Below are 17,861 nucleotides of genomic sequence, written 5' to 3'. Positions count from 1 at the left end.
ACATTTTTTATGTCAGAAAAAATGTGTAATTTTACCTCTAAAAATGTGTAATTTTACATCTTTTCTGGTGTAATGTCGCTTTTTCAGTCTAAATTGAGGTAAAATTACATCATAAAAGAGGTAATATTCAACCTTCCAAAATTACACCTTCCAAATTTACACAATTTTTTTCTGTGTAATGAAACCGACTACTCTATCAACTCGTTATAAAAACGCCATCTAGATTTTTACAATAACTCTGCATTTTGAAAATAAGATGGTTTTCGTTCATCACGGCCGTTCAACGTCACCCGCGACAGACACGAACGACCAAACAAAGAGCAACGCAAAAAGTAACTTTCGGGCAATTTCGAGATTCATCCTCTCCGTCCGTTCACAGTACCTCTTTACTACTTCATCCTCTCGTATACCGATGATCAGTGCTGGGTGTAGTTGAATATCGAGAAATGGCAGAATTTTTGAAACTAAATTTGTATTATTCTCGTTTTCATAACCATTTTAGGCGGAAAATCATCGAAAAATATGTATTTTTTCGAATGTTGAAAAATGGGAGAGGTCGTACCGCTCCTCCTTCACGAGATAATAAAAACTTTCGCTCGGTTTCCTGATAAGGAACAAAAATTACTCCTTAGGACAAAGTTTCACGCAAATCGAATAGAGGTCGGGAGAACTGTGTGAGTTGGCGGAAAATAAATTTTGATCCAGATCAAAAGTACATCAAAAAAATAGTAGTTATCCGAAGTATCAGAAAAACTTTTTTCCAATAAACATCGAGTGATCAAACAATTGTCTGCCTTATGTAAGGGGTATTCAAAAACACAAAAAAAAAAATATAAAAAAAAGGATCTAGACCCTAGAATTTTCTTCAAATTTAAAAAAAAATTGGAATGCTGGCTACAAATGTACAGAAAGAAACCTAAATTCAATTTCTATCAGTTTCACTGCGTTTGCCTTAACTTAACGACAAGGGTCCTGATTGCTTTAAAAAGACTCATTCACTCACGATCACAAATCGAACGCGACGAAAACTTCTCTGACCGTTTCCTACCGTTTGTCACTTCCACACCGATCGATACTGAATATTCTCTCTTTGCTCTCGCTCTCATTCCATTCGGGTAGTACAGCAAATGCACAGTGGTCCAGATCGCAAAATTAAGTGGGAAATTGATTTTCCGAAAAATGGTGGTGTTTTGGAGCTTTGGTGTCTTGAGAAGAGTTGTTGTAAATAAAAAGAGGCAACTTTTGGTTTGGTTGAAAATTAGGGTGGTTCACGATTAGGGTGATTTTGAAAAATCTAACTTTTCAGGATTATTTTTAAGGGATTTTTTTTCTTCTATAAAGTTGTTGGGCCTGCCAAACCAAGCAATTTTGTCGAAGACACCAACATTTTATCTCGTAATTCTACGACCAAATTTATAGAAAGCATCTGAGCAAACCTTGAAAAATAATTTTTTTGAACGTGTCAATTCAGGGTTAAGTTTTAGAGAAAAGTGATGTTGGGAGCACTTTCAGAGCTCAAAAAACAACTTTTTTATTTTTTGACAAGTCAATTTGGACCAAAGGGTCAAAAGTTACAGCCATTTTAATGTAAAAAAGATGCAAATTTAAGACTCAAATATCTCGAAAAGGCGCAAGCTAATTTTTAAGCGCCAGGTTGCAATTGAAAGAGGATCACTACAAACGCTGAACAAATCTCAGGGGTGTTTTTCTTTAAACTCGAGATATCTTCATTTGAAAAAGTCTAATTTTCAAGGGTAAACCATATGGGACCACCCTAACGAAATTTGAAAATTGCCCAAATATATGTTTTTCCATGTAATTTTGCCCGCTGAATCTCAATATGCCCTCAGAATTGAGCTAAAGTGTCAAAAATCGATTTTTGGTCATATTTTGGGTTTAAATGAAAATTTTACATGGAAATTTAATTTGATTTTAATCCTGAAAAGTTAGATTTTCAAAATCACCCTAATCGTGAACAACCCTAATTTTTAACCAAACCGAAAATTGCCCCTTTTTATTTACAACAACTCTTCTGAAGACACTAAAGCTCCAAAATTTCACCATTTTTCGGAAAATCCGTTTTCCACTTAATTTTGCGATCTGGACCACTGTGGAATGGTTCAGAGATACCGATTGCGTTATGTCGCTCGAAGCTGAGTCGAAATAGTTTGCGATTTGCTTTGTTTGGATCATTTATTGAACTGCCTTAAATCAATGTTATCAAAAATGTGTTGCAATTTTGTTAATAACACAACATCAAAAACACATGTGAAAGCAATTTCCACCTTTCCAGATCTAAATTTACGGCAAACTGTGGTAGCGCAAGCCAAAAGAGCGCCGAGGTTGTATTTTTTTAGATTCTCTTCTCTCTAAACATAGCGAGTCGTGTTCGCTCGCGAATGGTTGTGCGCTCCAGTCGGCAAAGATTCGCTCGGCGATGAGTGAGTGATTTCTGATCTTTGAACCGAAAATCAGGACCCTTGGTTTAAATTGAACTATTTTGACTTTATTAAATATATAGATCAGGTCAATCGTAACAACTGTGGCATAAAAATTCAATTTTGGTACCCATTTTCCACAACAACCGTCATCACCAAATAGTTCGCCAATCCGTCATGAAAACAAATTGGAACGCACCAAAACAGAACGCGCGAAATCCCTTTGCCTGCAACACGAAGTCTGTCGCGCGTTTGCGAAAGTCACTCAACCTTCACCATCGAGACCAAGCGCCGATCAATTGGGGTCCAATGACCGAAAAAGGCCTAATTTTGTCGTCGAACGGCGGGGAAGGAACAATTTTGAAAAATTTAATTATCATGGTCCTCCACCAGCAGCGAGTCGCCAACCGGTCTTCGAGTTCATAACCAACGCCAAGGTATGCCCTCCTGAAGTCCGAGGAGAGCGGCCACCAACTGGAACCAATTTTCATCGCCAAGATCTCCAATACCTTGGTCAATCAGAGTCTCTTCGAGCAGCAACAGCCGCGTCTGTTGACGGTGATTATAGAAAGTGATAGCGATCGGGGTTCCATCATTGGGCCGCACGTCCCAAGACTTCGGCAGTAGGTTAGGAAAGAAGTCGAATTGTTATGCCAACTTGGTTCAAGCCGATATCACAACAGAGAAAATGTCGGCGAGGAGGAGGTTTCGAAAGATGGGAACGATCGTGAACTGCACTGGGGGCACTGTTCAAACACAAAAGTGATGAACTTTATTGGGCCTCAAGGTGATGATCATGATCACGTTAGTGGCGGGAAGATGAGGCGGGAGTAATTGATGGATGGGACGGAAAAGTGTGAAAAGATCGTGACGAAAGTTGAGCTTTTCTTAGAAGGGTGAAAACTTATTGATTGAAGGCAAATAATTAATTTTGAGAGATTTGAAAACATTGAAATGTCAAGAAAAAAAAATATAAGTGTACGAAATCAGTTAGTGAAATTGCCAAATCCGTTAAAATCGTCTTAAGGAACAAAAAGTCAACGACCAGATGGTCCAATATAAAAAGAAACAGCACCATAAATACCAGTGAACTCCAACAATAAAAACCTGTTCATAATGAAACAACCCAATCCATTCAGCCCGCGGTACCATCAATTCGATCGCCTCAAAGTGAGAGCGGCCGATTCCACCGTAAAGTTAATCGAACCTTTTATTTTGCTTGCCGTGTACTACCTTGTGATGACCTTCGCGTTCACCGTATAGAAAACTGGTCCCCCATGCTGATTCGAGCAGCCCCGCACAAACAGAGATCATTCCAATTTCTCAGAACCTGCTCGTCGTCGTTGATCCCATATTGAAGAGGAGAAAAAAACATATCAAACAAATCCCAGTCTGGTCCCCATCCACAGCAGCAGCAGGGGAAATCGAACCAGACCTTAACCGCACATCGCGCTAAGCGCCAACTGCACTGTTAAAAAAATTTGACTCACTTTGTGCAAATAGAGTCCATTTCATAGCTTCGCTGATTGGAAGGCACTTCGAAGAATACGTGAATAGAATTCCACAGCTCGGTAGGTACCGAAGGTGACGATTTTGTCGTGCACATTTTTTGCAGTGTACAAAGTTGCAAAAAGAGAAAGAAACCTGGCCCATCTCGATCGGCGATTGGCTCTCCTTAGAAAAACAGGTGCGCTCAGGAGGCTTGTTTGTGCTGAGCCACTTTACCTGGTTTAAGGTGTCTACCACAGAGAGAGAGAGCTTACTGCTGCGGTTAGATCCAGACCAACCTGCGCGTGATGTTCCGGTTCGGGTTCCGCTGGATGTTGACCGAGATTCGTCGCCAGTGGTGCATTAGTCTAGTTCTGCAACCTGACTTCACCGTTTAATGGAAGAATCATGACCGTGTAATGAGGTGCTAAACGCTAAGTGCCTTTCGTCGTCTTTACATCACCCTTTTACTGGCCTGTGACCGCGACGTGACACCAACAGCCAGAAGGCCTATTGTATGACATTTGGAGAAGGTTCACGATCTCTGACCACCATCATCGGCCACCGCCGAAGATCACCATCGGGTGCGGGTCGTGCCCAAAGTCATCGCACACAGGAAGTATTAGCTAATGGGGCGACATAAAAAGCGTTTTTCCTCCCCTTTTCCCCCAACCCGAATCGGCCAAGTGGCTTCCGATTTGAAGTACCGGTCAGCACTTGAGAGAGACCGTAAGCCATTTATGTGACAAGAGAGCTGCGGGGAGGTTGTTGGTTTTAATTGATTCGTACGCGGTGACGCGGTGACGATGCCCTTAAAGTGGCTTAAGTTTGTTTGCTCAAACGGTCAACAAGGTGGAAAACGCCTTTCTTTGGCGCGGCTTAGGGCTTTTTCCGCGCGACAGCTGCGCACTCCAAATATGTACAGCGCTGACTGCTGCTAAGCGGAAGAAGCTTGATCCAGCATGGCACAAAAAATAACCCGCTAAATGTGATGGATGCGTGCGTTGGCATCGTTGTACTCTCTTCTAGACGAGCGTCCACAACGAAAAAATTGGAATAAATTATGATACGACAGAGAGCTTTTTATGGTTGCGAAAAACGAAACTCTTGCGAGTTAAGCTAACATAGTCGCATTATTTATTCATCAGTACCTTCCATTTGAGGGAAGGTATAGGGCCTTTCTTGGCTTGGCAGATTCGGCTGATTTTAATCAAGATTAGATGCGCGCGACTGACGACGTGGGAAGTGTGTCGATATTTGAATGCTCAAAGATGTCGTAGAATATCTTGATTGTTTTATATATGTCAAATATGCGCATCGAGCGTGCAAGCGTCCCACGATTATGTGGTTATTTTCTTGATAAATTTGATCTTTAGGTTGAAATTTATAAATAATTTACACACTTTAAGTGCAAAATAGGTATCAAAAAATTCTTCAAAATAATCAGATCTTCAGACATTTTTATTTTCATACATATTTTTTATTCGGCTTAAACTTTGTGGTGGTCTTTTCGATCAAAACAATTTTTTTGACATAGGACTATGTCTCTACTTACTATATTGGGGGGCCAGTTCAGAAATTCGATCCAAAGCGTCACATTTAAGCGTTCAAAAAAAGGGGACATTTCAAATGCTTATATCTTTTTTCCCTGTGAATTAATCCAGACGGTTGAACCACCAATCGAAAGGGGAAGACTTCAGCTATCGTTTAACTACTTAGAAAGTTTGACTAAACATAGTTAAAGCACTTAAAACATGCAATCAAAATGAGTAATTTTTCAGTACAAATCGGACAGATAACCAATCAGAGCGAGCGTATGCATTCGAGGCCGCGCCCCTTTTGTGCCGTTCTCCGGCTGTGCCGCTATTTAAGCAGAAAATTTCGCAAAAGCAAGTCACTTTGAAACGAGCACTCGAACTGTGCACATCGGGCCGGCGCGGAGCAGCAGCAGCAGCAGCCAATAGAAGAAGAGGACCAGCAACCAGAAGGAAGAACCACCAGCAGCGGAAGGAGGAAATTCGAGCGAAGCGGACCGGTGGAAGTCGCTGTGATGCAGCGGTTCTCATGAAAAATGGCCATTTCGACTTTCGACATTGGTGGTCAAAACCTGGAGTGGCCGCTGCCCTCAAAGAAGGTTCCCCCGGGGCCCGGAGGGCCTTTTACAGAACCATACGAGTTGTGGCAATATGGGTATCAAAATTCATGGTTTTTGATACTGAACATAATAATGGCCATTTCGACAGTAGTGGCCACAACCTGGAGTGGCCGGTGCCCTCAAAGCAGGTTCCCCCGGGGCCTGGGGGGACATTTACAGAACCATACGAGTTGTTGCAATATGGGTATCAAAACTCATGGTTTTTGACACTGAACATGAAAATTGACATTTCGACAGCAGTGGCCACAACCTGGAGTGGTCGGTGCCCTCAAAGCAGGTTCCCCTGAGGCCCGGAGGGCCTTTTACAGAACCATACGAGTTGTGGCAATATGGGTATCAAAATTCACGGTTATTGATATTGAACATGATAATGGCCATTTCGACAGTGGAGGCCAAAACATGGAGTGGCCGCTGCCCTCAAAGCAGGTTCCTCCGGGGCCTGGGGGGACATTAACCGAAACATACGAGTTGTGGCAATATGGGTATCAAAATTCATGGTTTTTGATACTGAACATGATAATGGCCATTTCAACAGTGGTGGCCAAAACCTGGAGTGGCCGCTGCTCTCAAAGCAGGTTCCCCTGGGGCCCGGAGGGCCTTTTACAGAACCATACGAGTTGTGGCAATATGGGTATCAAAATTCATGGTTTTTGATACTGAACATAATAATGGCCATTTCGACAGTGGTGGCCAAAACCTGGAGTGGCCGCTGCTCTCAAAGCAGGTTCCCCTGGGGCCCGGAGGGCCTTTTACAGAACCATACGAGTTGTGGCAATATGGGTATCAAAATTCATGGTTTTTGATACTGAACATAATAATGGCCATTTCGACAGTGGTGGCCAAAACCTGGAGTGGCCGGTGATCTCAAAGCAGGTTCCCCTTGGGCCCGGGGTAACATTAACCGAAACATACGAGTTGTGGCAATATGGGTATCAAAATTCATAGTTTTGATATTGAACCTGCAAATGGCCATTTCGACAGTAATGGCCACAACCTGGAGTTGCCGGTGCCCTCATGGAAGGTTCACCTTGGGAGAACATTTATAATAATTTTGCCGACAAATCTATGAAGCAAAATAAAATAATCTTATTCCAGATTTCACTAGCAATCCAAAAACTTAAATTGTTTGGTCCTATGTCTTTCGGTTATGTCTCTGACATACCATCTTGAACTTTTTCTTTATTTTATCTTTCAAAAAAGTGTCCATGTATGTTTTGATAGACTTACAAAGCGTAACGTTTGAGCTTTTAGTATTTTTAGCAATGTCCAAAATTAGTGTTTTCAGCTTAACCCTCTTACGCCTATGGTTACTTCAGAGCACCACTATTCATTGTCTTTAAAATTAAATTTCTCTGCAACCATGCATTTTTTCAACCTGCAACCTGTTTGAATAGAATGTTAACTTATAACGATTAAAATTAAATAAAATTAAAATTGCGTCTTATTTGATCGATCCAATTACGATGTTGGGAAGGGGTTAAAAGCTAAATACTTTTAAATGTGTGGCTTGGATTTTTTAAATTATCAAAAAAAATATAGGAAACAGCTGGAAATGTACATGTCATGTTATTTTTTTTTTAGTTTTATATATTTTAGACCGATATTTCCAAGATATCACCAGTTGAAAAATGAGAGCTAAATTAGGGGACACCTAGAAAAACTTTTTTTTCACAATATTAAAATCTAAGTAGGCTGTATCTCAGCAACCAGCTGTTTAATCAACAAAGTAAAACGTATAACATTTTTTCAGCTCATCGAAACATTTTTTTTCTGGGGTGCTTTTGCACATAAAATTTATTTGAATTGCAAAAAAAAAGATCAATTACAAAAACATTGAACAAGAATGCCAATGCAAAAATGTTTAAGTAAGTTGAAACGGTGTTTTGACTTTTTTTTCATTTTGTATGAACATATTTTTGTTTTGGGAAATACTTTTTTCAAAAAAAATTGACTCTTTTACAAAATTTTACACCATTTTAAACTCTGACGCAAAGATTCATTTTTCAGTTCCCTAAAACATATAAAACATCAATAATAAATAAATACGTATGATGGAAATTCAACTTAAAGTTATATCAGTGAAATAAAAAATAGGAAATATTTTTTCTCTCACTTATTTTCTCTGAACATTCCTAATCGTAACCTACAACATTCCCGAAGACACGAAATCGATCAGAAAATCCCTTCTCAAAATACAGGTTATAGAATATTCGCATTTTTAAATTTTTACACATTTGTATAGAGCCTTGTTTGGAAATCGATTCGCTAAAAAAATCATTTGAGTCAATCAATATTTAGAATTCATTAAAATATAAAATCGACTACATTCAATATCCACACAGTGAAAGTCCACTGTTTTACAAATCTTCCAAATTCTGGTAACATATCAAAAAATGGCATAAAATCACTTTGGAACATATTCGATTAGAACGACTCAACATTAACTGATAATAAAAAGTTGGAAAGAACCTAGGATCATCAAATCCGATGAAACATAGATATAGTTTGCTTGAATAAATTTAGAATATGTAATTAAATACAATAAATAGATTTCTAAACGCACGAGAGAATCTCGCAATAGTGCCATGAATTGTGAAAAAGTACGTAATCAAATAATGTCAATTAAAATAATAACCAAAGGTTTGCCAAATAATGTATTTCTAAGCGAAATAAAATATATAAAAAAACATCATATCAAAGCTTTAGTATTTTCAACAAGATACAGTCATTTAACTTGTCACCGTCACTGGAGTGTAACACGAGAGCAGACACATCATTCGCAACCACAAATCTCAGCTGTAACAAAAAAGCCACCTCTCTACTCACTCTACCACACCGAATGGATTCATATGCAAATTGATATCACACACAAAGCGGAAAAGTGACGCTAAATTTGATGATACAAGTGCGGGGGAAAACCACACTGAGTGAACTGAGCAAATTATAACCACATCCACAGTTCAAAGTGTTTAAGAAGAGATTTTTTGAGAACGTGAAAACGCGTTGATCAAACGCACCTTTCCCAAATATTCTGATACACTTTCCTCCACAACTGTACGACGTACTAATTGTTAAACCAAACCTCAACCAACCCACACACTCGCCAAGTACGGATTCCCATTGTGTCAACCGTTCCAGCAGGTGATTTGCATGCCAAAGCCACCCAAATCAGCTCTGTACCGTGAAATGGTCAATGTTAGCCGCTCCGGTTCCCTCGACAAACCACCACTTCACCATTCCGGTCATCTCGTCCAACAAGCGCCCCTGATATGGAACCTGTAGCACATCAAACAACCGCAGAACTTCCTACGCCCGAGAATCTCTCGCAATCGGAACCGACCTTCCCCCGCAGAAATTTGAATAAACTTCTCCAACACCCAATCGATCCCAAAGAAGGTGATCGCACTCCGCACTGATCGGTTCGAAAGCTCTGATATGTGGGTTGTTGCTACGGTCAGCGAAATGGCGACGACCATTAGCAGCTCTTCTCTCTTTCATTCAGTTGTGGTGGCCTCGGTAGATTAAGCACAACCTATTTATGGGAAATCAAGTTTAAGGCTCCAAATTGGCGCGATGATCCCACCACATCCGATCAACCGATCGTCCAATCGTCGTCGCCGACGCAACCTTGAAAAAGCCGGCTCGCGATCTGCTGATATTCGATCTGGTTTATTAGCTCTTCTTGAGCTTCTTGAGCCACCACCAACAACAACGAAGTTCCACAGCAGCTCAAGAAGTTGCGACGATCATCGCGAGGATCGCACAAATTGGCCGTGTTGCATAAGATCGCAAGCAGCGAACTGAACCTGGTAGGAGGTACACGCAGGCAATTGTGATGGGTTGTTATTTTTATCGGCAATTTTTGGGGCTGTTTCGCCGAAATATCGAGTTCGGCGGAGTGAACTTTATTAAATTATTATGTCACGCAACATTGAAGTCGACGCGCACGACGACAGACATTGCGGTGCCGCCCGGTGAGCTTGAAAGTAGTGGTTGTATTAAGTTTGATGTGTGTGTCTGTGATCGTGATCGACCAGGTATGAAGGAACGAACAGTCATTATATGAACGGTAAATAATGAACGCCGCTGATGTTTACTAGTCACAATACGCGAAAATTGCATATGCCGGCGTGTGAAGCTTATAGCAGGGTTTTACACACAAAAAATTAACTGTCAGTGAACATGAAATAAATCGGCATTTTTTGTCAGATGATACTCGGAAGAAAAATTCTGATAAGTTTTCTTGGTCAAGGCATATTATTGTATTTTCTTACTTCTTTGCAAATGTTTTTTACTGCATTGCAAATGTTTTCAGACCTTTATACATAAGTTGAATGTTATCTAATATCTTTAAAAAAATTGGATTGAATTCATTATTTACTTGTACCGTAAAATATGTGTAATCTTTCGGTATTTTGTTAATTTAATCGCTTTGTTTTTCAACCTTTTGTCATTCAATTCTTTGTTTTTTCCAATTATTCCAATAAATCACGTTATAAATTAGTACATTATTGTCGCAAAAATAGAAATTTTAGAAAAAATAGAAATAACCGGGACCGTAGTGTAGGGGTAAGCGTGATTGCCTCTCACCCAGTCGGCCTGGGTTCGATCCCAGACGGTCCCGGTGGCATTTTTCGAGACGAGATTTGTCTGATCACGCCTTCCGTCGGAAGGGAAGTAAATGTTGGCCCCGGACTAACCTAAAGGTTAGGTCGTTAGCTCAGTCCAGGTGTAGGAGTCGTCTCCCTGGGTCCTGCCTCGGTGGAGTCGCTGGTAGGCAGTTGGACTAACAATCCATAGGTCGTCAGTTCGAATCCCGGGGTGGATGGAAGCTATGGTGTAAAAAGAGGTTTGCAATTGCCTCAACAATAAAGCCTTCGGACACATAGTTTCGAGTAGGAATCTCGTTATAAAGAACGCCAAGGCAATGCTGTAGAGCGAATAATTTGATTTTTTTGAGAAATAATTTTAGAGCCACTTGAAATGAAATATATGAGTATATGACCCATAGTTTTCAACCAAATGAGCTCAAATTTGGTATGAAAGTCCCTATGGGTACCCCCTATAAGATGGACTTTATTTTAGCCGGATCCAAGCACTTTCGAAAAAAAATTACCCACCCTAATATGTACCGAATTTATGTAAAGATTATAGTAAATATATCTAAGCGACCCCCTAGTACAGTCCAGACTCGAATCCGAATTTCGGAAATAAAATTTGATGAGAACTAGGTTTCTTTTTGGCCATAGTGAACTTTTATGTTGAAGGTAAACAATTTTTTTCATAAAATTTTGTTCTTGAACACAACATTGTAAAATCAATTCATACATTAAATAATTATTAATGAAAATTAACAACGTTTCTCCAAATAAAGCTAAATCGCTTCTAAAATCTCTTTCAAGTTCATTTTGCTAGCCAGTGGCAACCTCCCAGCAATTGCTTGGAACTGAATATGTAGCAATAGACAGACTATCCACTCTCGGTCCAACGTTTCACACAGCACGCACCGGAACTTCCATAGTCCGATTGGCAGGGTACCATGAACTCCATGTTGTGGGGGGCCACTCAGTTGGAGCGGCAGCAATTAGAGTTGCCACTGCCACTAGGTAGCGTCCCCTTCATGTAAAGTATGCAGAGTGCGAGTGTGACGACGAGTGCATTCCAACTCGCAAAAAGAGTATTATTTAAAAAACGCACGGTTCATGCACCATGAAAATGTGTATACTTTCATGTGTGGAGTGTTATCACTCTAGCTTTGCACCGTACTATTGGAGGGCGACAAGCGTTTAATCAAACCGCTTATTATTTTACAAATCACTATTTTTAAGGTCAGATTTGTGGATGGAATGAAATCATTTCGAAATTTTCTTTAGAATTCTTTGGACAAGTAAAAACAGCAAGAATCTAACGATATCGAACCTTGAAAAGAGACGTGATAATTAATACTGTAATCTATTTGCACCTTGAAGTCAACTTTCAGATTTCAACATCCAATATCAGTAGAATATCTACGAATTGGAATTTATCAAGTTGAATTTATTGAAAAATATCAAACTAATCACTTTGACCTGTCCTTTCAAATTCTTGTAGTAATAACATCATCTCATACAAATACAAACGATCTTTAGGCTCTAACTTGAGTGACTTAAAAGTCTACCTTACTCATTTCCACCGTTTTTCCTTTATTGGCTCATTAGTACCGGCGATTAGCTGCGCGTACTGAATTGTTTACCGCTTTGTTACCCACCTGCCAGGCAGTGACACAGTCTGAATAATAATAATTGCGTAACATTCGTGTCATTCATGATAGTGTTGACGACGACGCAAGCTTATTTCCTTGGCTGGCTTAGCAGCTGGTTCAGAAAGCAATTAAATCCGAATAATTGGGAGATCATATCGGGAAAGCCCGAAACTGGAGCAGGTCTAACGCGAGTTACACAAGATGCACGTGGAAATCGCAGTTATTTCATAAAACAAGCAACGCTTATGATAAACGCTCAGGTGGTGACATTTCAGGAAAGGCCACCTTGCCGCACAATCTATCATTATTTGCTCTACAAAACAGCAGACAACTAGAAAAAATCTACGGTGGTCGTTTGACGACCTTTGCCATGCTTTCAAATATAAAGTTCTGGTTTTGAACTCGTGAACAAAACGTGACAATACAGATTTGATGTATCACCGCACTGCAGGGGAGCCAGAGAAACATTCCATCCATTAGGCCAGAGAGTGGTGAACTAAATTTGCATTTGGGTTAAATTGTGTCGAATCATTTGGCATTCTTTTGGTCATTTGTTTTTTTTTTTGTGATTCAAGCGTCCAAGTGTAGATCTGTCCTATTATTTCTGGGTTGACATATAGTCAGGTCTTGAACGATGAGCAAACTTACCGACTGCCACACATAATTCATCAATGTCTCAGGAAATACTTAGAACTTCCGATGTGACTCATGAACGATGAGCGATACAAAACGATAGTATCACCCATGAAAAATAAAACGGAATTTTTTATGCGTTCATTCTCATGAAGATGGCCATTTAAAATCATTGAAAAATATGAATGTTACCAAAACGGCCATGGCCAATAATATGAGCATGGTATTTTTTTGTTTGGTGATTAGGGTGGTCCTAGAAGAGTAAGTATGGTCCACAAATTTCCCTTTTCAATGTATTTTTTTTTTTTTGCAACAAACATGTTTTCTCTGGTTATTATACAAAAGTAATTAGTTGAAATTTCAAGGGAAAATACTTATCAATTTTAAAAACAGAGCTGAAAAAAGCTGAAATTTCGGGTACAAATTTTATACGATTTTCTGGTTATTGACGGAACATTTCCAAAAAATATGAATATCTATTGACAAATTCTGGAGATATATTTTGAAAAAATAAAATAATCGGTATCATTCAGCTACTGACAATAACTATTATTTCAAATGTTGAAAACAAAAAGTTACAATTATGCTTCTGTCAAATTTTTTTAAAAAGCTGAATTTATGATTAAATTTATTTTTCGATATATTCTTTCTCCAGTCAAAATTAGTAAAAATGTCCTTTTTGATTAAAAATTTAAAAAAGTTATACAATGTATTCTAAGAAGTTTACAATCGATTAAACCAATTGAAAAACCAAAATGAAAAATTTATTGAATTACACTCTGTTTTTGAAGAAATTTTGAAGGATGGAGAATAAAAACTTTAAATAAAATTTGCATTTGTCTAATCATAATTTTAGTTGTTTTTTATTGTAAAATTAGTATTTATCAAAGATTCAATTCAATTCAATTGTGTTTTTATTAGAATTTAACAATTCTGCTCCAGGATGTTACATTTATCAAAGATGTTTCAAATATTTTGTATTTTTTATTACAAAAAATTAACAATTGATTATAACAAATTATAACAACGACATTTACTAAAATCCAAATTCCACGCTTCATTTTTTTTCTTTTTGTGAGCAAAAATATAGAAACTTATTCAAGGATAAGGATCTCAAGACTGCAAACACCAAATTGACTGAATTTTGTGGTTTAAAATTAGCTATAATTAAAACTATTCAAAAGCCAGCAAATTAGGTACAGTTCAGACTCGATTATCCGAAGGTCATGCCCCTCCCTTCAAAGTTGGCCCGAAAAATGAGGAGGCAAAAAAACTATTTTTTCAAAAAACTTCAAAATTTCAATGGATATTTAAGTTCAACTCGCTTATACCAATTCAAAATGTATTTTTCTGCGTTTAAAATCATTTTTAGCATGTTTGAGTGATTTTTAAAATCTAAGAAATTTTTTAAAATTGTTTACTAACGCGAAAAGATTTTTTTCGTCGTTCGTTCGTTTTCGTCATATCTTACATTTTTTTGAAAACTAATGATTGCAAAACAACTGAACTAGTGTAAAATGCATTTTAAAACGTTTTTTTCCATGCAAATGTTGAAACCATGGCTTGTTATTTAAATATTTATATTTTTTATTTATCACCCCCCCCTCGACCCCAGCCAGAGCCGAGGGACAAAAGCTTTGAAAGGTATTTCCATCGGCCAAATCAAATCACGAAAATAAATCGATGTCTTATTTTTGATTGTTCAGCTTTAGTTTGACCCCTAAAGTGCTCAAAAGTAATTTAGAATTTTTAAATCCAATGGGCGGCCAAAATAGCGATGATGAAATATTGAAAAAAAATGCATTTTTTAATTTTACAGACAATCAACTATTCAAATTTGACTAAAATGGGGTCGAATTAGATGTTAAAATTAAGAAAATAAAAAACACGAAAACATTTTTTTGTTCGTGATTCGATTATCCGAAGTCCCATACAAACCTTCGGATAATCGAACTTCGAATAATCGAAACTTCAGATAATCGAGTCTGGACTGTATTTGATTCATCCACTGCACACATTTGCTGGAGACGTTTGGTTCAAATAATTAAATTTATGTAAATACCAAATACGAAATTCTCTTGTTTTTTACTGTCTTTCATTTCAATTTGAAAATCGATTGTAAACCTTTTCCTTGAAACATCATATTTTTAAATTTATTATATTTTTATTTTTTAAAAATCCGTTGCTGGATAAGTTTTTTCAATTGTTTTTGATTGGGATCCCGTTATTTGATGTAGAACTGCCGAATGTTGGTTACAAAAAAGCTAAACAAGGATTGCTTTGCCAAAAATTTGATTAGATTATGCATAACTCCCCTAGAAACTAGAGTCAACTTTTTGAGAACCCTCCAAGAAGTCCCAACTTCTAAAGTTGTCTTCGAATGCTTCATTCTTCGACACGCACCCTCTTCAAGCAAATTCTCAAATCTCAATTAACCTGAAAAAATAACACACAACAACTAAACCTACATCTCGCGGCAAAGCCGGTTCGAGCACGCTGCCTTCAATACCTATAAACTACAAACTTACCCATGAGTTATCTTTGAACTGCGCCATAGCTGTGATGTAGGTACACCTGAATCACTCCCAGCTGATGACGAAGATGATTACTTCGTGTTACTGCTGCTGCTGTTGATGTCAAACTTTTTCAGATCTTCATCTCGCAGAGCTTTGGGGGGAACTTGGCTTCTGCGACTTAATCCAAGGGTGAACACTACCAGTTCTGCGTCGACGACCTTTTCCGTTTGGGGTGCACTTTTTGTTGAGCTGTTGGCTTCACAATTAATTCTTCTTTTATTATTGCTTATTTTTTCCAGTGGTTATGAACACTTGCGTACCGTGGTAAAGGTGCAAACCGCCACTTTTTTTTGTTGCTGCAGCCTCGGCGACAAAACCGTTTCCACTAATTGACCAATTAACATTTGACACCCCACAGCTCAACCCCCTTGAATGCTGCTACCGGTTGTTGTTTCAATTGATTCAATTATTTTTGTGAGCTTTTGCGCAACCTTTTTTCGCGCGCGCTTGATTTCGTCACAAAAACTGCCACTTTCTTTAGCTTATCTCTTCGCGACCCCACAAAACAAGAAGTGACAAGACGTGATTTCAGATTCAGACAATGTGCACACTGGGCAAGTATTTTAAGTAGAACCGCACCTGAATACTAACTAAGTCGACACAGATAACACGGGCGCGCTTCTTGCGCTTAAGCCACTTTCATTTGCACTTCTTCCGTAAAAACAAACACACACACGCACACACGCAGAGACTTGCTGTCTACGCTGAAGAGTAACTTTTGGCCAGTTGCACCAAATGTCAGCGTGACAGAGATTATTTTCTGGGTCTTCCAATACCTTAGTTAACCCGTGTTGAGCACTCTTCGACTTCCGCTCCTAATGGATCAGTAACGATCGTCGGGCGACACCTTGCTTAAGCCGCGATCATTAGCGACACTAATCAGCGGGTCACGCAAAGACCCGCTCATCAACGGCTTGCGAGCCACCTGACGAAACGCTGCCAAACTCCTTAAACTGATTTTGAAATTTCCCCGCGCGCGGGCGACCGTTGAACCGTTGAGCAGTTTGTAAACAAAACGTGCGCACGAGAAAAAAAACCTCCGAAAATGAGTTTAGCCGATAGAGACGAACGAGTAACGACGACGGTTCAGTTCCGACTGAGGCAATCGCGACGCGCGTGTGTTTTTGCTCAAGCTCGAGCTCAGCTGTAAGTGTGAGCTCTGGTGGAGCAGTGTGGAGAGAAAATACTAAGCCGGAATATGAATGGAGCTGCGCTCCACAACCGTTGGGGAGCATTTTGGAGTGTATGAGAGTGAGAGCGGGATTGAGGTGGATTGAATTAATTTGAGTTGTTTTGATGTGCTGGAGAGCACACACGCGTGGAGCTGTGGGGGAGACTCGAGTGACGAAGATACGAAATTAGATTAAAACTTTTAATCTAAATTTGAAATCCTTCTTTTTGTTTTTCAATTTATTAAGTTTTTGCATGAAATTATCATGCATTTAAAAAACAAAACGGAAAAAAATAAAAATCACAATTAAATAGATTGTAATGATTTTTTTTTCTGAAATTTTACGATTTTTCTTGTGGACCATTGCTTCAAACAAAAAAAACTTGTATGGAGCATTAGCGTGATCCGTTTTGCAAAAAGTTCCTCGGATCGATATGATAATTTAGTGGTCAATTCTATTTGCCAATAGGTCGATGGCCAAAATTTGAGCAAAATCCATGCAGGGGAACCCATCGGCCTAGGGGTTTTAAGTTTTTGACCTTGTATGAAAATCGACAAAAAATGTTTGGGGATTTTGTAATGCAAAATCACTTTTATTTTAAATTAAGGCAGCAACAAATAGTTTTTCAAGTTTATGTCCCTCGATCAAATTCTTTTAAACCATTTTGCACCTGTATTGCAATCATTAGTTTTTATAATAAGTATTGATGATGTTATGTTTTTTATGCAAAAAAAAACTTTTTGCGGTACTGAACATTGGATTTTTACAAACATTTAAAATATTTTTAAACAAGCTCAAACATGCTAAAAATAGTATTTAAATTTTCTAAATCTAGCTCAATTTTCAGCCAAAGTCGCTGACCCGATTTCACTAAGGCCATAGTTATAACCGAAAATTGTCTACTTTTAGGCCATTGCAAATATTTTTTGAAGTTTATGTCCCTCGGCTCTGACCAAAGTATTGGAGGGGGCAAACAAATAAATAAAAATTTAAATTACAAGCCATGGTTTCAACATGTGGATGAAAAAAGTGTTTTTATATGCATTTTACACGCGCCCAGTTGCTTTCCAATCATTAGTGTTCAAAATATCGAAGTACAGTCATCCCTCATATTCGGAACAGTTTACAGATCGGCCAATGTTCATAAAATCATAACAA

General features: G+C 38.6%; 1 protein-coding gene across 3 annotated transcripts in view; it reads right to left on the bottom strand.

Annotated features, from left to right (window-relative positions):
• The window catches only part of LOC6036718 (nostrin), a 113,648-nt gene extending 97,620 nt beyond the window's left edge, over positions 1-16,028 (bottom strand). Inside the window, exon 1 of one of the 3 annotated variants that reach the window (XM_038251870.1) lies at positions 15,484-16,028. In XM_038251870.1, coding sequence (XP_038107798.1) covers positions 15,484-15,510 — 27 coding nt within the window. In that variant the 5' untranslated portion in view covers positions 15,511-16,028. The remainder of the gene's footprint in view (positions 1-15,483) is intronic. The other 2 variants (XM_038251871.1, XM_038251872.1) reach the window with 2 other exon arrangements.
• Positions 16,029-17,861: the final 1,833 nt, after the last annotated feature.

Source organism: Culex quinquefasciatus, chromosome 2 (genome assembly GCF_015732765.1).
Source record: "Culex quinquefasciatus strain JHB chromosome 2, VPISU_Cqui_1.0_pri_paternal, whole genome shotgun sequence".
Lineage (NCBI taxonomy): Eukaryota > Metazoa > Arthropoda > Insecta > Diptera > Culicidae > Culex > Culex quinquefasciatus.
Note: the sequence above shows the minus strand (reverse complement) of the source record. Positions and strands in the feature narration are given on the sequence as shown.